Source organism: Stegostoma tigrinum, chromosome 23 (assembly GCF_030684315.1).
Source record: "Stegostoma tigrinum isolate sSteTig4 chromosome 23, sSteTig4.hap1, whole genome shotgun sequence".
Lineage (NCBI taxonomy): Eukaryota > Metazoa > Chordata > Chondrichthyes > Orectolobiformes > Stegostomatidae > Stegostoma > Stegostoma tigrinum.
The window spans coordinates 32,421,802-32,448,698 of NC_081376.1; the positions used below are offsets into that span (position 1 = coordinate 32,421,802).

At 42.6% G+C, this 26,897-nt stretch overlaps 1 protein-coding gene across 1 annotated transcript in view; it reads left to right on the forward strand.

Annotated features, from left to right (window-relative positions):
* Positions 1-26,897, forward strand: part of coro7 (coronin 7) — a 146,127-nt gene that overhangs the window by 20,407 nt on the left and 98,823 nt on the right. The window contains exons 4-8 of the mRNA XM_048552707.2: positions 4,108-4,178; positions 4,394-4,577; positions 7,117-7,193; positions 9,559-9,609; positions 24,087-24,173. Of these exons, the coding sequence (XP_048408664.1) occupies positions 4,108-4,178; positions 4,394-4,577; positions 7,117-7,193; positions 9,559-9,609; positions 24,087-24,173 (470 nt within the window). The remainder of the gene's footprint in view (positions 1-4,107; positions 4,179-4,393; positions 4,578-7,116; positions 7,194-9,558; positions 9,610-24,086; positions 24,174-26,897) is intronic.

A 26,897-nucleotide genomic window follows, 5' to 3' on the forward strand; every position in this document is an offset into this window, starting at 1 on the left:
TCAGGAAGTTGCTTGACTGGAGCTGGGAGAATAGGGTTAATGAATAAGTACTCTAAATGGTGGAATTTAACTAATGGTATTTGTGTTCAGGCCTCAATAGTTCAATGTGTGAGTCAACAACTTAAGATGATATAGGAACCTACGTACATATCCATATTTTCCAATGCGGCAAAGAATTATGGCATTGTAAGAAATGCAGATGGAAGCAGAGTATTATAGTTGGGCAAAACAGGAGAACGTGGATTTCCAAGTGATATGAAGTTGCCCACTTTGGACCTAAAAAAAGACAGAAGAGACTACTTTTTAAGTGGTGAAAAACAAAACAACGAGGACCCAAAGATATTTGGGAGTGTTTGTTTTACAGAAAACAATGTAAAATGTTGAGCACAATTGCAATTGCACAGAGGTGGCCTTTCAATCTATCTTGTCTGCATGTCTCTCCATATGACTATCTCTCTAAGTGCCATTCTCCTGTCTTCTCTCTAACTCTAAGCATTGTTCATTTTCAAACAGCCATTTAGTTCCCACTCCTGTCTAATGGAATATTGACCGTTTTATATCAAGAGGTGAAGGGTACATGCGGTGGAAGTCATGCTTCAGCTATACAAAGTCCTGATTATACCACACCTGGAGAACACTGGACAGTTCTGGACACCACACCTTCCGAAAGATATATTGGCCTCAGGATTGCTACTGCTATTAATTAGAATGTTAGACCTGCACTCTAACTGTTAAATTGTAAGAGAGATTGCACAAACTAGAGATACATCTCAGATTTTGGAAAGCTAAGGAATGATTTGATTGAAGATTTCAAGGTATTAAGAGGAAAGGATATGGACAGAAAATAGAAACTTTGCTGATTGGAATAGGTACTGCATCTAGGACGAGGAAGCAAAGACCTTGCTTTAATGTTTAGACTTTCAGGAGTGATGTGAAGAAATCCTTCTGCATGGTAAAAGTGGTCAAAGTCTGGAATGCTATTCTGCAAATACTAGTTGATGCTGTGGCAATTGTTAATTACTTTTCTTTTAATTCATTCATGGGATGTGGTTGTCACTGTCTAGACCAATATTTATTGCCCATGTCTAATTGCCCAGAGGGCAGTTAAAAGTCAACCACAGAGCTGTTAGTCTGGAGTCACCTGTAGGTCAGAACAGTTAAGGATTTCCTGCCATTAGTGAACCAGATGGGTTTTTACAATAAATACCAATTGTTTCAATGACATCATTAAACCCCTAATGCCAGATTTTTATGGTAGAGATGTGCATGCTCTGGCCTACTCCCTTCAATTATTTTAAATTTGAAATTGACAGGTTTCTAAGTTAGGTTAATTGAGCAGGAGTAGACCATACAGTCCTTCAAGTCTATAAAGGCATTCAGAAAATCACACATGATCTTTGACCTCAGCTTTACTTTTCTGATCTGTCGCCACAACCATTGGTATTCTTAAGCAAAGAATTCCAAAAAACAGCAACACTATGTGTAAAAGCACTTCTCATCTCCATCTTAAACAGCTGATTCCTTATCCTGAGACTTTGCACCCCTGTCTCTATTATAGGTTCCCCAACCAGGGTAAAATAGCTGCTTTGCGCTGATGGCATTGGTGAGATGTAGAATATTGGCTCTTTGTTATTTTAACGTAAGACACAGGAGTGTCATTGCCATTGTCAGCATTTATTGCCCATCCCTAATTGCTCTTGAGAAGGTGCTGGTGAGCCACTGCCTAGAGCAACAGTCCATATCGGGTAGGTACACCCACTGGGTTGTTAGGAGGTGGATGTTGGATCATGGTTTTGGGGGTCCTTAGTGCGGAGGTGGGGTAATTTGTGTATCTGGGGCTAGGAGTCCAGTTGAGTCAGGTCTTGTGGGTTATTATTTTAGGGGAGGAGAGAGGTTGGGGAGTGGAGGGGTGCTGTTGTTGAATGGGTTGTGGGGGATGGTAAATAGTGGTTAGGCATTGGAGATGGGCATGGTGGTGGAGGAAGAGGAAAGAGATAAGTTAGTTAGGGAGAGAGGGGGAGGTGGACCGAAGATGGAGAGAAAAGAAGATAGATGGGGAGGTAGGGAGGGGATAGGTCAGTCCAGGGAAGACGGACAGGTCAAGGAGGTGGGATGAGGTTAGTAGGTAGGAGATGGAGGTGCGGCTTGGGGTGGGAGGAAGGGATGGGTGAGAGGAAGAACAGGTTAGGGAGGCAGAGACAGGTTGGACTGGGTTTTGGGACCCACTGCATCCCAAAACCAGTCTAGAATTCTAGAATACACCTCCTCCGACCCACCCTCCTGCAAAAATTCCATCCCCTATTCCCAATTCCTCCGCCTCTGCCGCATCTGCTCCCACGATGAGGCATTCCACTCCCGCACATCCCAGATGTCCAAGTTCTTCAAGGACCGCAACTTTCCCCCCACAGTGGTCGAGAACGCCCTTGACCGCGTCTCCCGCATTTTCCGTAACACATCCCTCACACCCCGCCCCCGCCACAACCGCCCAAAGAGGATCCCCCTCGTTCTCACACGCCACCCCGCCAACCTCCAGATACAACGTATCATCCTCCGACACTTCCGCCATCTTCAATCCGACCCCACCACCCAAGACATTTTTCCATCCCCACCCCTGTCTGCTTTCCGGAGAGACCACTCTCTCCGTGACTCCCTTGTTCGCTCCACACTGCCCTCCAACCCCACCACACCCGGCACCTTCCCCTGCAACCGCACGAAATGCTACACTTGCCCCCACACCTCGTCCCTCACCCTTATCCCTGGCCCCAAGACGACTTTCCACATTAAGCAGAGGTTCACCTGCACATCTGCCAATGTGGTATACTGCATCCACTGTACCCGGTGTGGCTTCCTCTACATTGGGGAAACCAAGCGGAGGCTTGGGGACCGCTTTGCAGAACACCTCCGCTCGGTTCGCAATAAACAAATGCACCTCCCAGTCGCAAACCATTTCCACTCCCCCTCCCATTCTTTAGATGACATGTCCATCATGGGCCTCCTGCAGTGCCACAATGATGCCACCCGAAGGTTGTAGGAACAGCAACTCGTATTCCGCTTGGGAACCCTGCAGCCCAATGGTATCAATGTGGACTTCACCAGCTTCAAAATCTCTCCTTCCCCCACTGCATCCCAAAACCAGCCCAGTTCGTCCCCTCCCCCCACTGCACCACATAACCAGCCCAGCTCTTCCCCTCCACCCACTGCATCCCAAAACCAGTCCAACCTGTCTCTGCCTCCCTAACCTGTTCTTCCTCTCACCCATCCCTTCCTCCCACTCCAAGCCGCACCTCCAACTCCTACCTACTAACCTCATCCCACCTGCTTGACCTGTCCGTCTTCCCTGGACTGACCTATCCCCTCCCTACCTCCCCATCTATCTTCTTTTCTCTCCATCTTCGGTCCACCTCCCCCTCTCTCCCTAACTAACTTATCTCTTTCCTCTTCCTCCACCACCATGCCCATCTCCAATGCCTAACCACTATTTACCATCCCCCACAACCCATTCAACAACAGCACCCCTCCACTCCCCAACCTCTCTCCTCCCCTAAAATAATAACCCACAAGACCTGACTCAACTGGACTCCTAGCCCCAGATACACAAATTACCCCACCTCCGCACTAAGGACCCCCAAAACCATGATCCAACATCCACCTCCTAACAACCCAGTGGGTGTACCTACCCGATATGGACTGTTGCTCTAGGCAGTGGCTCACCAGCACCTTCTCAAGAGCAATTAGGGATGGGCAATAAATGCTGACAATGGCAATGACACTCCTGTGTCTTACGTTAAAATAACAAAGAGCCAATATTCTACATCTCACCAATGCCTATCCCCTCCCTACCTCCCCACCTATACTCTCTCCACCGATCTTCTTTTCTCTCCATCTTCGGTCCACCTCCCCCTCTCTCCCTATTTATTCCAGAACCCTCACCCCATCCCCCTCTCTGATGAAGGGTCTAGGCCTGAAACATCAGCTTTTGTGCTTCTGAGATGCTGCTGGGCCTGCTGTGTTCATCCAGCCTCGCATTTCATTATGTTAGTGTACCTTACATGGTCTTGTTGAGATGTGCAATGCCAGTACAAACTGGTTCCTTTTCCCTCTTTACAGATCTGGTGACTGATTTTGATTTCTCCCCATTTGATGATGAATTGCTGGCAACATGTTCAGCTGATGTGACGGTAAGTTACCATTCTTAGCAGGACATTCTGCGCAGGACATAGTAACGTTCCATTAAGAGGAAGTGGGCGGGTCCATGTGGACTGATTACTATTTGGGTATTGAGGAAAAGCTGGGTCTTGCATCTGCTGTGTCCTGGGAGCCAAAAATATTCAGTGCATTGAATTAAACTAGAACAAAATCTTTGTTTTTAATGTAAAATGTTTCTGATTGACAGGTAAAGCTGTGGCGACTACCTGACACTTTGCAGGAGGTGTTGTCTGCACAGAACATCACTCTGGGACCAGAAGCTGTGCGGGTGGAATGTGTGTTGTTTCATCCTTCTGCAGATGGAGTTTTAGCAAGTGGAGCTGGAAATATAGCCAAAATATGGGATGTGTCACAACAGAAAGCGATGGCAGGTGAGATTTGAGGAAGACCTGATAGTGTGCAAGGTATCTTTACTTTAATAATCAAGTATCAATGCAAAATCAATACAAGTATGAATTATCATTCAAACTGTGATCAATATAAATCATAATTACGTGTTAAATAGCAGGTGAAACAAACATCTCTCTTATTTACTATGTAGTCCACTTAACATGAGTATCGCTGAGTCAGAGTTCTTCATTGCTTTGTACTATAGAACTTCAACTCCTTTACTTCAAGGACTTTGCCATCTTCATTTGAGTGCAGCTCAAACAACTCATGTTCTATCAGCATAGTTCTTCAAATAATGTTACTTCTGCAGAAGATCTTCACCTCTATAGGAAAAATGTTGTGAAACGAGAAAGGATTCTGAAAAGATTTACAAGGATGTAACCGGAGTTTGAGGGTTTGAGCTATAGGGAGTGGCTGGATAGGCTGGGGCAATTTTCCCTGGAGTGTCGGTGGCTGAGGGGTGACCTTAGAGGTTTATAAAATCACAAGAGACATGGATAGGTTAAATAGGCAAGGTCATTTACCCAGGATGGGCAAGTGCAAATCTAAAGGGCATAGAGAGGAAAGATTTAAAAGTGACCTAAGGGTCAACTTTTTCACGTAGAGGGTGGTGCATTTTTGGAATGAGCTGCTAGAGGAAGTGGCGGGGGCTAGTCTGATTACAACATTTAGAAGACATCTGGATGGGTATGTGAATAGGAAGAGTTTAGAGGGATATGGGCCAAATGCTGGCAAATGGGATTAGACTTGTGTAGGATATCTGGTCAGCATGGACGAGTTGGACCGAATGGTCTGTTTGTGCTGTACATCTCTACAACTCGAACTCTATGACTCGACTTGTGGTGTGGATTCACTATACTGCCTTTTATTTGAACGTTTAGTAGCAGTCTTATGCATGTTATGATAGTTCTGGTCAAAAAGTTTCTTTAAACACTAGCAGCAGTAACCTTGTTTTTCTTTTTGTCTGTCTTCCCAGACACCGCCTTTTGCATTTGTCTTTTCTCCAATTACACCATATCCTCTTCTCCAGCACACATAGTCACCTATCTTGCTGCCTTCCCAGTTCATGTCAGTGAGGGTTTTAATGCCTCTGTACAGTGTCTAGAAGCCGTTTACAAGAATGATTTCAAGAATGAAGATAGATTGAAGAAGTTGGGACTGTTCTCCTTGGAGAGAAGAATGTTGAGAGGAGGTTTTAGTGATTTTCAAAATCATGAGTGGGCTGGGTCAATGTAAAAGGGAGAAACTGTTCCAGGTCATAAAAAGGGATAGGAGGGAATGGATTTAAAATGATCTGCAAAAGAATCAAGTTTAATCTGAGAGAACTTCACTCAGCAAGTAGTCAAGAGTATCGAGTGCACTGGCTACAGGCAGGTCTGATTGAGGCATTCAAGAGGGTGTTTGGTCTTTGTTTGGATAAAAATAACGGGCAAGGGTTTGGGGCATCGGCAGGAGATTGGCACTAGGTAATGACACTTATTTAATGAGCAGATGCAGCCTCGAGAGGGTGAATGGCTTCTTGTGCCATAACTCTTCTATGATTCCTCCTCTGCCTGGAATTTGTTTCTCTTGAATTTTTTGTTAATTCTGCTGCTGGAATTGACCCCTGCTGCAGGATCAGCTTTCTTTGGCTCAGTGGCTGTGACCCTCCTTGAAGACTGTTGGTTGCCAAATCATGCTAGATCAGCTAAGTACTTTAAAGTTTAGTTGATGTTGTAATTGCTTGCACAAAATGTTGACGTCAATAGAAGTGACCATAAGCTGAGATTTAGTAAAACCCAACCGTGTTTAATTTTTTTTGAGTGAAAATTCTCATCCTTATCCTGTTTGGAGTTTTTTTTTGGTTATAGTTGACCAACTTGACTCTTAACTGTCTGAAGTTCTAGAAAGGCACTCTGTACTAAATTAGTACATAGTGGTTCAAGAGGGGCTCCCAACACCACCCTCTTGATGTAAGTACCAATGAGTAAATCTAGTAGCGTTACCCAGATCCCAGGATGTTTTAAAAATCACCAGCTATTGAATAGTTTGTTGAGAGATAAATATTGACTTGGAGATTTGGGTTATTTTGGGAAATTTCTGGTTATTTTTTGAAATAGTGTCATCAGATCTTTTCTGTCCACCTGAGAGGATAGATAGCCATTTTATGCGTCCACATGTTGGCACCTATTACGGTGCTGCATAGTAATGTCTCCCTGGATTACAGGGCTCATATCTCTGGTAGGGGCTTTGAACTGTCAAGGTATTAGCCATGGCAGGCACCTTGTAGAACTGTTTGGAGCTGCTGCTTGTGTATAGTCAATAAAATTGTTTAAAGATTACATGATAATATAAATTTCTTCCACGTCCTGTCTCCAGTTGTTCTGCATATATGTCTTAGTGTTTCCCCTTATAGCTTGTGGGCGTTGCCTTGCAACTCAGCCCAATTCTGCCAGGTGAATCGCTTCTCTCTGACTTCATGCCTTGAGAGCTAAAACGTTGTAAATCTGTGCCTTACCCCATTAATGTCTTTTTTCCTAGCTCTTGAAGGTCATGGGGATCAAATTCAGAGCTTGACTTGGAAGAAAGATGGGTGCCTACTTGGTTCGTCAAGTAAGGTAATTGTCACGAATCACAGAGAGACAGGCTGAATTTGTTCAATAATCTCTAATGGATCTAGATAAATATCATTGCCTTCTATTTAATTGCTGAGTATTTATCAAGTTGATTTGAGTATTGTCATAAATTTTGAGCCAAAAATCAGTTTCTGAAGGAAATATTGAGGTTCTTTTCGATTGTTTCCTTCACCACTTCAGACAGTAATTAATGCCTTTGTATGGAAACAAAGCAATGTTCAAGTGCAATTATCAGGTACAATGAAGGAGTAGTTAGAATCGAACCCTTAGTGTGGAAACAGGCCAAACAAGTCCACACCAACACTCAGAAGAAAATTCCATCTAGTCCCATCCCTACATGCCTCCCATGGACAACACACCTAACCTAAACATCCCTGCACCAACTCCATGAAATCATCAATTACAGTAAGATAAATAGCGTGTAGAGTCATTCTTCCTAAGTGCCTACATTTTTGTCGCTGAGATCATGGATGTTCTGTGGGGATGCAGCTATACCCAGTCTTCCTAATTACATGTACCTGAATGCTAACTTGTTGTGATTCATGTCAGTGGACATTTGGAACATTTTGTATTGCAACATTCTGCAGTTTCTCCATCAAAATATTTAGCTTTCTGTTATTATCAGTGGATAACTTGACATTTTCCCTCCTTATGCAGCAGCCAGATTTTTGCCCACTCACTTACCCTATCTATATTTCTTTGCACCTCTTTAAATCTTCCTCACAACTTGCTTTCCAACCTATTTTTGTGGCCTTGACAGATTTAGCTACAGTACCAGCCGCAGCATTGGGAGGTGATGTCCCAGTGGAATTGTTGTTAGACTATTAACCCAGTGACCCTGGTAAAGTTCTTGGGACCTGGAATTTGAATTCAACAAGTATCTGGAATTCGAGCCTAACAGCGACAAGGAGCCATTGTTGATTGTCAAGAAAAAAAACCTATCTGGTTCACTGATGCCTTTTAGGCAAGGAAACTTACCATTATTACCTGATCTAGCCTACACATAACCCTGGATCCACAGCAATGTCGTTGCTTAATTCCCCTCGGGACAATTAGGGATGAGTAACAAATGCTGGCCTAGCCAGTGACACCCACATCCCATGAATGAATTAAAGAAAAATATGATCCTCGCGGCACCTTGCTGTTTATAGTCAGTATCTCAAATGGCTCATTTTATCCCAGAATGTTTTTGTTAGTTAACCAGTTCTCTCCCCATGCAATAGGTTTACCCCAAGACAGTGAGCTCTTGTCTTGTGCATGAGCCTTTTATGTGGTATCTTTATTCAATGTATTTGGAAATTCAAATATACTATTTCTGTTGTCTCTCTTTATCCACTCTGCTTATTAAATCCTCAATAATTTTTAATGGATTTGTCTTGATTTTCCTTTCATAAAGCCACGTAGAGTCTGCTTAGTTGTATTTTGATTTTCTAACTAGCCTGCTAAGTATAACATGCTTAATAATGGATTTCCGTATTTTCTCAGTAACAGATAGCAGGCTAAAGGCCCCATAATTTTTTGCTTTCTCTTTCCCTCCTTCCTTAAATAGTAGTATTACATCTGGGGTTTCCCAATCTGCTGGAACCTTTTAAGAATTCAGTCTGGAATTGGGAGATTGCAACCAGTGCATCAACTACCCTGCAGTGTCTTTTTGACTGTTTACGGCCATTATGTGTGAAACTTAGTCCTATTAGTAGTTTTAGTGCTTCTTTTTTCTCCAGTGTTTCTCACTCTGTTTTGCGCTGTAATTTGTTAAAGTATCGTCCATCACTTGTTGATGAGGAAGGAGGAAACTGGGAGATGGGTTTAAGATATTTCGCAGAAGAGAAAATATGCCAGGCATTGTGTGTTACATCTTCCCAAATAGTGCATGACTTGTGAATTCACAGCATTTTCTTTTCTTCATTTATGTCTATAAAAGTTGAAGGAATCTCTTTGTTTACTCTCGGTGTTGCTATTTTAAAAGAATTGTCATTTTATCATTAGCTACTCCTCAAAATTGGCTTTTGTCAAACCTAGCCACTAGGTGGCATGTGTTCTCCATCTCTGGGAACAATGCTCTCTGCCTCCCCTACCCTCTCATGCAAGCAGGTCCGCAAGTACGCACGCAAACACCCTCAATATTTGTAGTTTCATTAATGTTGCCTGGCCTTTGGGCACTGTGTGAAGATCTGAGTACAGTACTCTCTGTGTGGCACTGAGCATGACGCAATACCTTCAATATTCCCTACCAATACCGGGAGTTTACTGTGTGGCGATAAATGTTTCTAGTTTTTTTCTAAACACTGTGCTCTAAATGTGGACAATTCCATTTTCCTTTCTTGTAATGATTTTTTTCATCTTTTAGGACAAGAAGCTACGAATTTTTGACCCGAGAGCGACTTGCTCAGCTGTGCAGGTAATCTTTGTTTCTTTTACGCTTGCACTTAGGTGTTGGTCATGTGTGTGCAAGTGGAATATTAACGACAGGAATTAAGACTGGGACATTTCAGAACTTTGTAATACCAGCACCCTTGAATAGCATGTAATGGATATTGACTCTTTGGAGCCATGAGGTGTGAACTTTATCCATCTAATAGAAATCAGCCGGATAATCCAAACTGAATGTGAACAAACGGAAGCCTCTTGGGCAAATAATGTTACTCACTGGCTCTGTACGGCTGTTATTGTGGCAGCAGTCTGCAGCAGCTCAAGGTTTGGCTTCAGTTACACTCAATAGTTCGCTAGACATTCTTGAAAGAGCTCTTTATTTACTTATCACCAACTGCAGCTTCCTCAATGGTCAACTTTCTAATCAAGTGAGCTTACTGTGGCTTAACCTTGCAAGCCTTCACTCCCTCCTCTCACTCTATTATTATCCCCTTAGATGTACTGTCCTGCTCCACGGTTTTCTTTAGAATCTCTATCCAACGCGTGGGCAAGATTTTGACTTTCCAATTATTATGGATGACTGTAGTGACATCCTACTGAATCTACATCCTGGCCTTTTCATGTCCAATAATGGTTCTCTCTTTAACTCAGTCACACCATGACCATCTCTTCTCATCTCTGGACCTTGACCTTGTAATAATTCCCCTTCGAACCTGTTTTATCTCTTTTGAATTCTTTTTCCCTGTTGCCCTATTCTAAATATCTCACTGATGTCAAATTCCATTCTCTCTTCCCAGTATCTACACTGAGTAATTTCTCAACCTCTGACTTCAAAGTATATCTCAGTTTCTTTTGCCTTTCCCCTACACCAGGCTCATCCTTTCAGATTCTGAATTTCTCCCTACGTATGTACTTTCCCACTGGTATTCCCACCAATCAATGGGCAACGTGTTCTTCAATCACTCCCAGGCAAATTTCCAATCGTCACCCAGAAACAGTCCTATTTGCATGTTATGTGGCAATGACATTGTGCTGAAGGCAATAAACTCAGAGCAGATCTCTGAGCTCAAAGCTGTGCATATAAGGCACCGTGGGCCATAAGCAGCAGCAGAATTGTCTTCAACCAGAATCTGTAGCCTCCTGATGTGTATATCCTTTGTTCTACCATGCAATCAAGCTATGCGATCAACTCTGGTTTAGTAAGCAGTGCAGGAGAGTGTGACAGAAGCAACACCATATCTAAAAATGCGATGCCTATTTGTGGAGCAAAAACACATACATGTAAAACAGTGAGAACAACATATGATAGTCAGAGATGAGCTATCCCTAAATCAGTCCTGCAGAGTGCATGAATGCTGATGAATATTTCAAATTGTTAACCAAGGTAGGATGCATCACAAACACCCTTATCCTCAATGACAGGGGAGCCATGCTCATAAATGCAAAAGACGTGATCCTTAAGCATTTGTAACCCTATTCAGCCAGAAGTCCTGGGTTGAGAAGGGTGAAAACTAAAATGGCTGAAAATGTGGAAACCTGTACAGGGGGACTCACAGAAGAGGGGAAACAAGGGCAAAATTAAAAGGCTGTATAGGAAATCTATTGTTGTGGTCTGTATTATTTTGTGCCAGTCTTCGGCCAATTTTCTTAATTCCACATATCAAGAAATGTCTGAATGCACTGTATATGGTGAACGCCCTTGCAATATTCCGACTGTAGTGGTGAAAGCTTGTGCTTTAAACTTAGGCTGAGTGTATTGTGGATAGCATGTATAGAGGGGTGATTACTTTGTGGAATAAGCCTCAAAGACAGGGAGGGAATGGATGACCACCAGGCAGTACATTCCCCTGCACAACATGTACTGCTTTGAATAGTGCTGTGGCGAAAAGTCTCTCAGGAAAGTAGCGACAGTCAAATTTGTTGCACCATGTTTGATGCGGCTGCATAGGTGAAATGGAATAAGTGTGGGAAAGCCATCATGATAGGGGCTTCAATGATAAGAATAGAAAGTTGTATTTGTGACTGCATACGAGGCTCCAGGGAAATAGGCTCCAGGGAAATATGGTGCCTCTTGGGTGCCAGGGTCTTGGAGGGCCTACAGGACATTCTGGATTGGGAAGGGGCGTACACAGTAATTTTGATACCCAGCAGTATCAGCGACATAGGACCTTGTCCCTTTTTTGTTAAAGCCTAAAAACAGAATATAGGGACTAAGGAAGCAAGTTTAAAAATGTAGAACCTCAAATGTATTAATCTCAGGATTGTTGCCAGTGTCACGTGTTTGTCAGTTCACAAATAGCAGGGTATATCAGGTGACTAGTTGGGTGGAGAAGTTGTGCAAAAGTGGAGGTTTTTACATTTCTGAGACAATGACACTGATTCTGGGGGAGATGGGACCAGTTCCATCCAGATGTGTTGCACACGGGAAAGACGGGAACTTGTTTTGGGGAGTATTTGCTTGTGTAGTTGAGAAGGGTGAAAACTAAAATGGCTGAAAATGTGGAAACCTGTACGGGTTGGGGGAGAGACACAGAAGAAGGGGAAACAAGGGCAAAATTAAAAGGCTGTGTAGGAAATAAGAAAAATGATAGACAGAGAATTTGCAGGGGAAAGTCATACGGGGCCACAATGCAAAGTAATGAGAATGGAACTAAGAATGTTTTTAAAAAAAAAATAAACATTAAGGCCTTGTATCTTAACTTTATTGCAAATGCTCTGCACGTTAATGAATTAGTCATGTAAATGGATATAAATGTGTATGATATAGTTCGGACTGTGGGGACATGGCTGCAGGATATCCAGGCATGGGCACTGAATATCCCAGAGTATTTAGTTTTGAGGAAGGACAGACAGAGGGAAAAGAGGTGGGGTAGCATTTCTGGTTAAAGAGGATACTAACGCAACAGTTGGAAGGATATTAACTGTGTTGAAGTAGAATCTGAATGAGTACAGCTTAGAAGCAACAAGGGGCAGAAAACAATCGTGATGGTTATATGTAGACCTCCAATTGTAGTGGTAACATTGGAGAAGGCATTAAGCAGGAAATTGTAGATACAAGCGATTAAAGTTACAGCTGTAATTATGGATGACTTTAATCTTCACATAGGTTGGGCAATTCAAATCACTAACAATGCTGTAGAAGGGAAATTCTTGGAGTGTGTACAAGATTGTTTTCTGGATCAGTACGTTGAGGAACAACCTGAAGAACAGACTGTCTGGGTATTTTGTCATGCGAAAAGAATAATTAACAATCTAGCTCTGCAAGACCCGTGGAAAAATGTGGCTGTAAAATGTTTGAATTCTTCATTTAGATGAAGAATGATATAGTTGATTCAGGATCCTAGTCTCAGAATCTAAAGAAAGAAGACTATAATGGTATGAAGAGAGAACTGGCTATGATAGGTTAGGAAGCATTACTTAAAGGAATGACAGTGGATACACAATGGGAAATATTTAAAGATTGCATGGATGAACTGCAACAATTGTTCATTCTTGACTGGCACAAAAATAAAATGAGAAAAGTGGCCCAACCATTACTAGTAAGAGGAATTTGGAATAGTAAGGGATGCAAGGAAGGAGTGTACATGTTGGCTGAATAAAACAGTGCTGAGAATTGAAAGCAGTTTAGATTTCAGCAGAGGAGGACAAAGGAATTGATTAAAGGGAAAATAGAGTATGAGAGTAAGCTTACGTGGAACATACAGAAGCTTTTGAAATAAGTTTGTAAACATGTGAAAAGAAAAAGATTAATTAAGACAAAGGTAGCTCCCTTACAGTTAGAAATATGGCAAACAGATTTGGCAGACAAGTTAAACACTAATTTTGGTTCTTGTTTCACAAAGGAATGAAAGAGTTAATCATTTGCTGCTCCTTTTTGTCTCCCTGCTAATCAATGATAAAGGCTGAAAATGAGAAAACACTAACAAAACAGGGAGCATGCTAACTTTCTTCATCTACACAATAAACATAATGCATTAACCCATCAGACCAAATTGTGGGTAAAAGATTTGACTTCGAAGTGTGGTAGAAGTGACTGCTTTTGACATCAATGTAACATTTGACCAAGCATGGCATTAATTAACTATGGCTCCTTGGAATTAATAACAATTGGGGAAATTCCCCTTGTTGAACTCGTACCTGGCACAAAAATAAATGGTTGTGGTTGTTGGAGGCCATTCATCTGAATCTTACGGCATTTCTGAAGAACCTCTTGGCATAGTGTCTTAGGTCTGATCATTTTCAGAAATTTTCATTAATAATCTTTCCTCCACACAGAAGTGGGTATGTTTGAAGATTAGTATTCAGTATTATACATGATTGAACAGATTACTGAAGTGGTCAGTGCCACGTGCAGCAAGGCATGCACAATATTCAGTTTAGGACTTGTGTCATGTAGCATTCATGCCACTTAAGTACCAGGCAATGACCATCTCCAACAACAGGGATTCCAAATACTACCTTGACATTTAACACACTACTATTTCAAGTTACCTATCATCGTCATCTTGGAGAAGTTATTACACATGTAAAAACTACAGAAGCAGTTACGTTTTGGAAATTCTATTTTACAATACAATACAATATGGCTCTTTGGCCCAACAAGCCTGCACTGATTCTTAATCCTGAGTAATTCTTCTGAGTACATTGAGGAATTCTTCTGATTCCCAAAGTCTATATGCAGTCTCCAAGGCACAAACCAGGAGTTTGATAGAATACTTTCAGTTGCCCTAAATAAGTACAGCTCCAAAAATACTCCGGCTAACCCCATCCAAAGACAAAGCAACCTGCTTGATTTGACACCTCACCTACCACCTTAACATTTACCACCTTAACATTCACTCCCTTCAGTGCCACCACCAGGCAGTGGCAGCACTGAGCACCATCTGCAAGATACACTTTACCAACTCACTAAGGTTTCTTGATTGTTGAACACCTACAACACCTGCAATCTCTACTTCCTAGGGGAGCAAGGGCAGCCTATGAATGTTGACTGCAGTTTCTCCTCATGATCATGTATTATCTTTACTTGGAAAGATCATGCTGCTCCATCACTATTATTGATTCAAAATCCTGGAACTCACTTCCTACCAGGGTGTATTTACAACAGATAGACTGCATTTATTCAAGAAGTTGACTCAGTCTTGAAGGTGGGCAATACATGCTATTTTTACCAGCAACATCCACATCCATAAATGATAGATTAGGGTAAAGGGGCTGAAGCTGAACAGGGAATAAGAGAGGGTGGAAGAGATTTTGGGTAAAAAGGGGAGGAGGTAAAGGCAAAGAGGTGGAGGGAAGATCTAGTTTGTGAGCACAACCCATTTCAGTGACATAGTTCCCTTTTCTTATATCCCAATTAAATTTGTACCCAACAAAGCCACAAAATTAACAGTTTAAAAATAAACAGAGGGCCCCTTATACGGACTGAAGCCTGGGACCTTTCCAAAGGCTTGAATAATAAATGTATCCAATTATTTGTTTCAACATATGTGAATGGACTTAACACTGTGTCAGAAGAAATAAGGCAAAACTATTGCAGTTATTTATCATTCTGCCACCGTTTTTATGCTACACCTATTGGTTAACTTTGAGACATCAGAGTTGGGAATGATTAGCAGTATGATGTTCCATTGTTAACACTGACCATGTGTGGATAATGCCCTATGCTGGTTCGACATTGAGTCAAATACTCCACTGTCCCATTCAACGTTCTCAGAGCAGCATGAGCACAGTTACATACAGAGTAAGGTTCCATCTGTGTTGCCCTATTAAACACTCCCAGGCAAGTACAATACAGCTTAATTAGACGGTCAAGCTTTTTACACACTGATTTCTGTTATGGCCTCGAAGGATATGGATTTTCTCTTTTCCTTTATTTGTTCCTTCATTCATTCATTGGATGAGGGCGTCACTGACTAGGCCAGCATTTATTGCCCATCCTTAATTGCCCTGAGGGTAGATCAGAGTCAATCACATTGCTGTAGGTCTGGAGTCATGTGTGGGCCAGACTAGGTAAGGATGGCAGTTTCCTTCCCTAAAGGACAATAGTGAACCAGATGGGTTTTTCCAACAATTGGCAATGGATTCATGGTCATCATTAGACTCTTAATTTCAAATATTTTATTGAATTCAAATTCCAACATCTGCCGTGACGAGATTCGAACCCAGATTCCCAGAATATTAGCTGGGTGTCTGGATTAACAGTCCAGCAATAATACCACTAGGCCATTGCCTCCCCACTCTCTTTGTAACCCCTTCTGAGTTGGAGTTTTGGGAGCTTGATTTGTGCCTGTTGCCAAGGAAGGGCTGATTTCAGGCACTGACCCAGACATGAAAGGGTTAAAGCAGCTGACATGGAATAACAAGGTGGGGCTCAGCTCTAACTGAAGCCATGCAGCGCAGTTTAAACCTACAAGAACTCTGCATGTCTCGGACCAGAAAAAATTACTCTGCCAGTCTGTGGGCAACGGAGCTATTTGCAAATTCTAATTCTGCTGTTGTTTGTGTGTTAATAATGTGAGCAGACTTGTGTATTTCCCGGGGCTCAGTGGATGTGCTGTGATAATTTTGAAAATGCTTTGTGCCTTCCTCAAACTCTCACCATCTCTAATCTCCACCCTGTTCCACCTCCTCCCCCCTCTCCCAGGCAGTGATTAGTGAAGATGTGTTCCTGTGCCAAACACCTGGTTTGTATTAGGATTCTGAGCTGTGTTCCATCCACTGAGTGCTGATGACCTCCTCTGTCTTGCCTTTAATGGCTGAAATAATGCTCACTGCTTCTCATGAGAACTTCCCACAGTCACTGTTCAGCGACACGAGCCTTTGGAAAGGTCCTGGACTTCAGTTCACATAAGGGGCCCTCTGTTTATTTTTGACTGTTAGTTTTGTGGCTGTGTTGGGCAGGGGTACAAATCTATTGGGACATAAGAAAAGGAAACTATGTCACTGAAATGGGTTATGCTCATAAACTGAATCTTTCCTTCACCACCTCCTCTTTACCTCCTCCTCCTTTTCCTCTGAAACCTCTTTCAACTTCTCTGATTCCCTGTTCATCTTCAGCCCCTTTCCTGGCCCGTGCCCTAATCTATTTGCATAATAGGATTGGTTTGAGGGGCTAATTAAGCTCCTACTGGTCCGAGTTTGATACAGTGCTTGTTTGCTTTGCGGGATAAGAGTAAGCAAAGCTCAGACTGATGAAGGTGAATGGGGAACAGGTGTAAATTTACATGGGTGAGATATTTGGAGGTTAGGTGGGGGTGGCTCTGGTTAGCACTGCTGCCTCACAGCACCAGGGACCCAGGTTTGATTCCACCCTTGGCTGACAGTCTGTGTGGAGTTTGCATATTCTGCTTATGTGTGCATGGGTTTCCTCCCAGTCGAAAGATGTGCAGGTCAGATGGATTGACCATGCTGAATTGCCCGTAGTGTCCAGACATTTTTAAGCAAGGTGGAGTAACTATGGCAAATGCAGGGTTAGGGTCGGGATGGGTCTGGGTGGGATGCTCTTTGAAGTGTTGGTATGGACTGAATGGCTTGCTCCCACACTTTAGGGGATTTTATGAATTAAGCCAGGATCTGAGTGAGTGATATGACTGAGCTGTCATGATCATGTAGCAGACAAATGATAAATCTGTAGGTAAAGCTCACTTACTGCTGAGGAGAATTTTTACCAGATGTTTGAATGTTTACATTTGGCAGTAATCTTTGAGTAAACTAAGCTTGACTATCTTTTCTGCTGCTGGAGGAGGCCATGCCTTGCAGGGGTTAATGCTCTGTAAACTTGGAGTTTTCTCATTAAAGCAGCTAAACCCCTGCAAGAGCGGCTTTGTGCAGACCTCACTCTGGGCTGACATTGCACAGAGCTCAGACTCCTTGGCCGGAAGCGTTGTCATGGAAATGGATTTAGGGAAACAGGCTTGGCTGCCATTGGAATGTGTGGTATTTGGGCAGTGCTGGATGTAAGAGCTCCCTATACAAACAGTCATCATCCTGACTGTGTTCAAGCTCCTTCCCCCAAGATGTTCCTTGTAATGGAGTTGTTACTTCAGTCCTCGGTGATCAGTCAGTCTGATGTGCCTTAATTGTAATCAGTGACATTAATACATTCCCCACAGATCAGTCACTTAGCTGCCCTTCATAACTTGTAGATAAACACAGCTCCCATTGGTTGGTAGGTTTGTGATCTGTTTCATCCTTCATCTCCTTCTAGTCATGTTGGGTACCCTTAAATTTCCTTGAGAGAGATGACTGCGACGAGGGAGAATAAATGGTTTGACTTGAAGCAAACCCAGACTTCACAATTCAGAGATAATGGGAACTGCAGATGCTGGAGATTCCAAGATAATAAAATGTGAGGCTGGATGAACACAGCAGGCCCAGCAGCATCTCAGGAGCACAAAAGCTGACGTTTCGGGCCTAGACCCTTCATCCTTTTCTCGCAGGGAGAACCGCTTCTGAAGGGTCTGAATGTTCTGGGTGTAGAGGTGGTCACGGTTGGGGCCAAATTGGGAAGGCTGAAATGTGGACTGTAGTCCCTTGGGGATGATCTGGTTCCGTAGGCAGGTGCTGAGAAAGGTGATGTGGCTGTGGTACCTGGTTTGCTTCAGGACATGGTCGAGCAGTTTCAAGGCCGAAGAGATTACAAGAGAGTTGCAATGGGAGAGAGATTCCCTGAGGTTGGTCCGGAGGGAGGAGGGTAACTTCTTCAGGTTAGGCATCCCTGGAAGAGGCTTCGCAGTGAGGTTAAAATAGTATCAGAGATAATGGGAACTGCAGATGCTGGAGATTCCAAGATAATAAAATGTGAGGCTGGATGAACACAGCAGGCCAAGCAGCATCTCAGGAGCACAAAAGCTGATGTTTTGGGCCTAGACCCTTCATCCTTTTCTCGCAGGGAGAACCGCTTCTGAAGGGTCTGAATGTTCTGGGTGTAGAGGTGGTCACGGTTGGGGCCAAATTGGGAAGGCTGAAATGTGGACTGTAGTCCCTTGGGGATGATCTGGTTCCGTAGGCAGGTGCTGAGAAAGGTGATGTGGCTGTGGTACCTGGTTTGCTTCAGGACATGGTCGAGCAGTTTCAAGGCCGAAGAGATTACAAGAGAGTTGCAATGGGAGAGAGATTCCCTGAGGTTGGTCCGGAGGGAGGAGGGTAACTTCTTCAGGTTAGGCATCCCTGGAAGAGGCTTCGCAGTGAGGTTAAAATAGTATCAGAGATAATGGGAACTGCAGATGCTGGAGATTCCAAGATAATAAAATGTGAGGCTGGATGAACACAGCAGGCCAAGCAGCATCTCAGGAGCACAAAAGCTGACGTTTCGGGCCTAGACCCTTGGATGAAGGGTCTAGGCCCGAAACGTCAGCTTTTGTGCTCCTGAGATGCTGCTTGGCCTTCACAATTCAGTAAGGGTTACTGACATAGCCTGCGAATTATTCCCTTTTGCTTCAACTGTGAGCTCCTGGGTAAGTAAAAATCACCTGAGGGGCATTTCCAGAGTCATTATTGGCCGTGATTTTTCTCCTTTGTGAGAGAAGACAGAGAGAGAGAGAGACACACACACAGAAGGGGCAGGCAGGGTGAGTCAGACACACACTTCTGCCTGTCAGTAAATTTGTTACAGTGCAGAAAGAGGCCATTAGCCCATTGTGTCTGCATTGATTCTATTACCTAGTGCCAATCCCCCACCTTTTTCTCATATCTGTCTACTCCATTCCAATCCAAATAATCATTCAATACCCTTTGAATGCTTTAATTAAACCAACCTTTACCACATTTCTAGGCAGTGCATTTCCATATACGTACTGTGTGAAAAGGTTTTAAACAATAACCTTGGTTAATTTATGCATCACTTCAAATGTTGAGCACAAATTTCCAGGTGTTGTTGTTGGCAGAGGTGAGGCCTATCAAGATATAGTTCTGGTAGTTTTTGCTGTTGCGGACAGTGACAGATTGTCATTTTCCTACTATCATCTTTTGTTCTCCCACTCTGATAGAAGGTTGTTATTTCCCCACTGTCCAAAGTTTATTTTTCCTAACTCAGCTGTATTAGTTTTAAATAAATTCTAAACAAACTAGAAACCATGTAATTATTAATCCATTCCTTCACAATCTGTAACAGAAAGAAAATCTCTAAATAACAAGTCATTAATTTGCTATTTTTTTTAAGAGTACTTTTAACTTAATCCCATTTTGGAGGCTGTTTTCTGTGTTTTGGGTGTCTTGTGAATTGATCAGTGGCCATTGGTAGCCTATTTATCTTTATTGTAAATTTGGGCTTGTATTTTTATAGCACTTTCAATTAAGAAAATAATTCCAAGGTGCTTCATGGGGAATAAGGAAAAATGGGCATTGAACTTGTTATGATCCCTGCCAATTTTTGTTTTGGCTGAGAACCAGTAAATTCTTTTTGTTTAAAGTAAGTAAAGTTTGACATTCCAGATACTGACTAGAATAAAGCCTCAAGATTTTCATGATCTTGATTAAATAAAAGTAAATATTACTATATAAAGTTAGAACAGTAAAACTGTCTAAAATATAGATATAGGTGACACGGTGGTTCAGTGGTTAACTGTTGTTTTGTAGAACTGGGGACTTGGTTCATTTCCAGCCTTGACTGACTGTGTGGAGTTTTCGCATTCTCCCTACGTTTGCGTGGATTTCCTCTGGGTGCTCCAGTTTCCTCCCACAAACTAAAGATCTGGGTTAGGTGGATTAGCCATGCTAAATAGCCCCATAGTTTTCCAGGGATATGTAGACTGGGCGGATAGCCATGGTAAATGCGATGTTAAGGGGAAAAGTAGGGGAACAAAAACAGAGGTTGCTGGAAAAGCTCAGTAGGCCTGGCCGCATCTGTGAAGAAAAAAAATCTAGAGTTAACATTTCTCCGATGACCTGAGTTCTGAGGAAGGGTCACCGGACCCGAAACGTTAACCCTGGATTCTTCACAGATGCTGCCAGAACTGATGACCTTTTCCAGGAACCTCTGTTTTTGTTCCTGATATACAGCATCCACAGATGTTTTTGGTTTTTATTTTGGATAAGTAGGGAGGGGCTGAGTCTATTTGGGATACTCTTTGCAGGTCAGGAGCAGACTTGATGGGCGAAATGGCCTCTTTCCACACTAGGGATTTTTTGATGGATACGGCTTAAACCTATTGAAATTATGAATGTTCAGTTCTACAAATTGTGGTTGCAAATCCCATAGAGCACATTAAGTAACAAATGAACTTAAGACAGATCCCATGGATCTCATGGCAGTCACCCAGATTGAAACTGAATCACCAAATCTCATCAAAACCTTGTTTACTTTTCTGTGCGATTCAAATTTTTTACTCTTGAAGATCAAATTTTCAAACTCCCTCCAAAGCCACTCACTCCATCACAGACTGCCTCAGCAACTGTCCATGTCCAGGTAGTCCAGTCGCTTCCTCTGAGCCTATACTCCTCTGAATTCCTAAGACTGCATTCAAGTTATCTACGTTGGGCACAATTCCAGCTTTTTTTTGCAGACAGCTGTTTTCAGCTGGCACCACCATAGAGTTACTCTGTGCTCCAAGAGTTTCCTAGCTGTGCTGAACAAATATTGTTTGTGGGCTTTCTTTACCCCAACTTTCAGCTGTATTGAACTGTTAATACCTCCTAGAGACTTCTCATTCCTAACTTTCTGGAGTCTGCCCTTAGTATACCTACACTCCAGTCACTGCAGCAGTTCAAGAGGGCGGTTCACTACCATCTTCTTGAGAATAATTAGGGATGGGCAAGAAATGCTGGACTAGCCAACAAAGACCCAGATCCTATGAACAAACATAAGATAAGAGAGCTGACTTAGCTTCAAGCTGCAACAATCCTGTCAGTTCCTCAGCAGTGTCCTAGAACCAACCATCTTCAGCTGCTTCATCATAACCTCCTCTCCATCTTAAAATCAAAGGTTGGGATGTCTCTGATTACACAAGGTTCAGCCCCACCTCCTACCCCTTGGATATTGACGCACGTCATGCCTGCCTGCAGCAAGGCTTCGACTGGTGCATGCCAATTAATGTTGGTGTCATGGTGCTAGGTGATGACCATCTCTAACAAGAGACTCCAAACATCTTCCCGTTACATTCGGTGGCATCATCATAGCTGAATTATGACTATCAATATCTTTGGGGTTCACCAGAAACTGAACTAAACCAGCCACACAAATGCAGTGGCAACAAGAGAAGGTAACAGAGGGTAGGAATTCTAATGTGAGTAATTCACCATCCAAAAACCTATCTACCATCAGCAAGACATGAATCAGGAGTATGATGGATGAGTGCAGCTCCCACAATACTCAATAAGCTCAAAACCATCCAAGACAAGGCAGCTAACTTGAATGACACTCAGTTAGTACCATCAACATTCACTGCCTCCACAACTGATGTGCAGTGGCAGCAGTGTCCCCAGTCTACAAGCTGCATGCAAAAAAAAACTCACCAAGGCTCTTTAGAAAGCAAACCTTCCAAACCTATGACCTAGAAGGACAAAGGCAGCAGCTTTATGGGAGGAACACCACCCCTTCCACTCCAAGTCACATTATCCAAACTTGGCACAACATTGCTGTTCCTTCACTGTCGTATGGACAGAATTCCAAGAATTTTTCCCAAACAGGATTGTGGAGTTATCTGTGGCATGTGGGCTGCAGAAATTGAAGATGACAGATCTTCATTTTCTTGAGGTAAATTAGAGACAAAGAAGAAAAAGTCATCTTGAAATCGGAGAACCCTTCTGAACTCCTCCTATATCGGTGACAATGTTGCTTGCTGTGCTCGTCTCAAACTGAACTTTAGGGATTACTGAATGATTTTAAGCTAATTAAGCTCTAACTCCCTCTGGACTGCCACTATTGTGAGCTTTGCAATCACTGTGGCTTACTTAGCCAATGGCGTCTGTTGTATTTTGATTTCATTACCCAAATATTGGTATCCTTCTGAACTGTTCTGGTGATCACTAAAGCCCACAAGAGTTTTAATTACCCCATCTTCCTGACTGTTAACATCTTAAAGCATAATGACTCCTACCTTTTTAAGTGCACTAGATTTTAAGGTGCTTCAATTGTGTTTATCACAATTTCTACAGTTTAATTTCAATTCCTAAAAGTAAAAGTTATATTCTAACTAGAATACAAGGATTATAAACTATTTGCTAAAAGTTAAAGCCAAAATCAAGGCAGAGATTAAAATCTAAAAGGGGCTGGTCTTAAATTGGAAGAGGGAGGCAGTGATAAACTTGGTATATGTAAATTGATTGCTGAATCTTACATTACAACAGTGACTATGCTTCAAAGAGTGCTTTGGACCATCCTATGGTCATTCTACTGTGGTAGTACAAATTTGCACTTTCTGAAAAAAGTCCAAACAATAAAGCTCAAAAAAAATGGTGTTCTCAGAGGCTGGGTTTGCCTGACCAGTTTCACATTCTATGTAGATTGATCAGCTGGATTGCGTGCACCAGTTTCTCAATGAACAACCTTCTTGCCGCAAAGGATTGGGTGTTGGAGTCCTGAGCAGTTGCAGGTCCTATTCTGTTCCAGTCCTGTGACCAAATCACTAAATGTCGTGGTTATTTCGCTGTATGATTGAGCTAAATGTGGATATGTTAGCTTTGTCAGTGATGTCTCATCATGAGAATCAATTAATAATGTGTGCTATGGGATGAGCAAAAGGTTAGAATCTGCAAAGGACACTAGCAGGTGACAATTTTTATTGGCACGTTTCATGATTGTTTGCGTTGGAGACGGGCCCTGATCTTTCTGGTCAGAAAGTCCGTCTGCTTGCCCACTCTCCAACTGCCTGAGAAGCAGGATGAGATATTAATATGTTGTTATCACAGTAAACTTTACAAGTACAGTTGGAAAAATGGCAACTTCTTTTTGACCTGGGATCAGTCAATATGGACTGAGCTTGCCTGTTATTGTTGGCTTGTTATTAAGGACATCAGGAAGCAGAGTGCAGCAGCAGTATGGCAGGCAGTTGGGCAACATCTACAGTCTGGGATCTGGGAGTGATGCAGGGATGTGCGAACCTGAGGTGAAATTGGCCTGGGGGACCCAGATTTTGGTTTGGGATATGAGATCCTAATGCAGGCAGGATCATGGGGCAGGGTTGTGATCCAGGATCCTGGCACTGAGTTGAAATCTGAGATTTATGCTGGGGTCTAGGATCAAATGTTGGAGCGAATATTATTTACTAAATAAAAACCAAAAACAAACTGCAGATGCTGTAATTCAGGAACAAAAACAGAAGTTGCTGGAAAAGCTCAGCCAGTCTGGCAACATCTGTGAAGAAAAAAAATCAGTTAATGTTTTGGGTCCAATGACCAGAGGAAGAGTCACTGTACCCAAAATGTTAACTATGATTTTTTTTTCTTCACAGATGCTGCAAGACCTGCTGAGCTTTTCCAGCAACTTCTGTTTTTGTTGTTAGTGTTATTTCCCCAGCTGTGTTTTTTTCTGTTGAGTACAGAAGTAATATTTTGTTTCTCTTACAGTGCGTTCAAGGCCATGAAAACATCAAGGATTCCCGGTTGATTTGGCTCAACGTATCAGACACTCTTCTGTCGACTGGGTTTAGCCAGGTGACTATCACTTTTGTATTGGGCTTAGTACACAGACCAGAAGATATAAGAGCAGAATTAGGCATTCACCCCATCAAATCTGTTCTGCCATTCGATTGTGGCTGGTGTGTTTTGCAACTCCATTCTCCTGCCTTGTCCCCATAACCCTTGATGCCCTTACTAACCAAGAACCTGTCTATTTCACTCTTAAATATGCTCTGTGATTTGGCGTCCATAGCTGTCTGCGGCAATTAGTTACACAGATTCATTACCCTCTGACTGAAGTAATTCCTCCTCATGTCAGTGTAAAAGGCCATCCATTCACCATGAGTCTCTCTCAAGTAGAAAGAACTTCTACACTTCTACTCTATCCGGGCCTCTCAGTATTCTGTTAGCATCAATCAGATACCGACCTCATCCTTCTAAACTCGGAGTACAGATCCAGAGACTTCAATAGCTAATTGCATGGCAAGCCCTTCACTCCCAGTATCGATTTTGTAAGCCCCTTTGGTCACCCTCCAAAGCCAGCGCACATTTCCTTTGGTACGGGGCCCAAAACTGCTCACGATATTCCAAATGCAGGCTGATCAGACCCTCAATACAGTATGGACCTCGAAGAACACACCAGATCAGACAGCATCAGAGGAGCAGGAAAGTTGACCTTTCTGGTTTACACCCTGTTTTGCTGTATTCCTCCAGCTCCATACTGTACTGACTCTGACTCCAGCATCTGTAGTTCTTGCGACCTTCATTCAGCCTTAGCAGTAGATCTTTGTTCTTGTTTTCAATCCCTCTTGAAATGAATGCAAAAATTGCATTTACATTCCTATCCACCACTTGAAGCTGTATGTTAACCTTAAGACACTCCTAAACTAGGACCCCCAAGTCCTGTTGCATTTCAGATTTCCAAAGCCTTTCCCTCTTTAGAAAACAGTCTATGCCTCTGTTCTTCCTATCAAAATGTATTCTATCTACCACACATTAGACTATTTAATAAGAGCCCATGGTGTTGGAAGTAGTATAACAGCATGGATTGAGGATTTATGAACTAATAGAAGGTAAAGAGTTGGGACTAGGGGATGTTTTTAGGATGACAACCTAGTGGAGTGCCACAGGGATCAGTGGTGGTGCTACAATTATTGGCAATGCATATTAATGAGGAAAGAGGATGACTAAAGTGCATATACTATAAGCAAGTTTGCAGATAGCACAAAAATAGGTGGGAAAGTAAATGCTGAGGATGACACAGTCTGCAGAGAATATATAGGTTAAGTGATTGGACAAAAATCTTGGAATTTGGAATATAGAACATTACAGCGCAGTACAGGTGCTTCGGCCCTCGATGTTGCGCTGACCTGTGAAACCAAACTGAAGCCCATCTGACCTACACTATTCCACTATCATCCATATATTTATCCAATGACCATTTAAATGCCCTTAAAGTTGGCGAGTCTACTACTGTTGCAGGCAGGGCATTCCACACCCTTACTACTCTGAGTAAAAACCCTACCTCTGACATCTGTCCTATATCTATCAGTGTCCACCCTAACTAATCCTTTGATCATCTTGTATAATGTGGGGAAATGTGAGGTTATGCACTTTGGGAGGAGAAAAGAGGAACTGAATATTATATGAATGGAGAAAAACTGCAGAAAGCCACATAACAGATGGATTTGGAAGTCTTCATCTACGAATCACAAAAATCTAGTATACAAGTTCAACAGGTAATAAGGAAGGCAAACGGAATGTTGGTGTCTATTTCAAAGGGAATGGAGTGTAAAAGTAGGGAACTTTTGCTAAAACTGTACAAGGCATTGGTCAGACTACACCTGAAATACTGAACAGGTTTGGCCCCTTTATCTAAAGAAAGATGCAGGTCATTGGAGGCAGCCCAATGAAGGTCCACTCAACTGACAGCAGGTATGGAGAGTATCGCTTATGAGAAGAGATTGAGTAGATTGGGCCTGTGCTCATTTAAACATAGAATGAGAGGCAATTTATTGAAATGTACAAAGTTCTTGGAGGGCTTGACAGAGTAAATGTTGGAGGGTTGTTTCCCTTGTAGGAGAGTCTGGGACCAAAGGGTTTAATCTCAGAATAAGGGGTCGCACATCTAAGAAAGGAGATGAGGAAGAATTTCTTCTTGGAGTTAGTGAATTTGTGAAATTCTTTACTGCAGAGGGCCATTGAGGCTGGGTCATTTAAGAATATTCAAGGGTGGGATTGACAGATTTTTAATCAATAAGGGAATTATTAGTTATGGGGAAAAGCCAGGAAGATTGAGTTGAAGATTACCAGGTCACCCATGAGCTCATTGAATGGTGAGGCACATTCGATGGGCTGAATAGCTTACTTCTGCTCCCGTGTCTTACGGTCTTATGATTTTGACTTGATTTTAATATAGTGGGCTGGTGGTGCATCTTTCTTAATTGTTCTTCAAAATGGCTATGAATATTGCTGTACATCAACACTGCGCACTCATCTTTCGGCCTTGCAGATAAAGTCTGCAACACTGTCGCTTGTACCTGATGAGACATCTGTACTTCTCTGTATGCCACTTTCTACTTCTCAGTTGCTGTGTGCAGGCAATACTTTCCACATTTCCAAGCAAGCAGCTTATATGAACGGTCGCTTTGTGCTGGCAAAGTGGAATTGATAAGGGCCTTCTGAGCTGTCCATTCCATGGATAATAGGATCCTGGATCCACTCTGATACTAACCTTACCTTTCTCCAGAAATCTGGAAG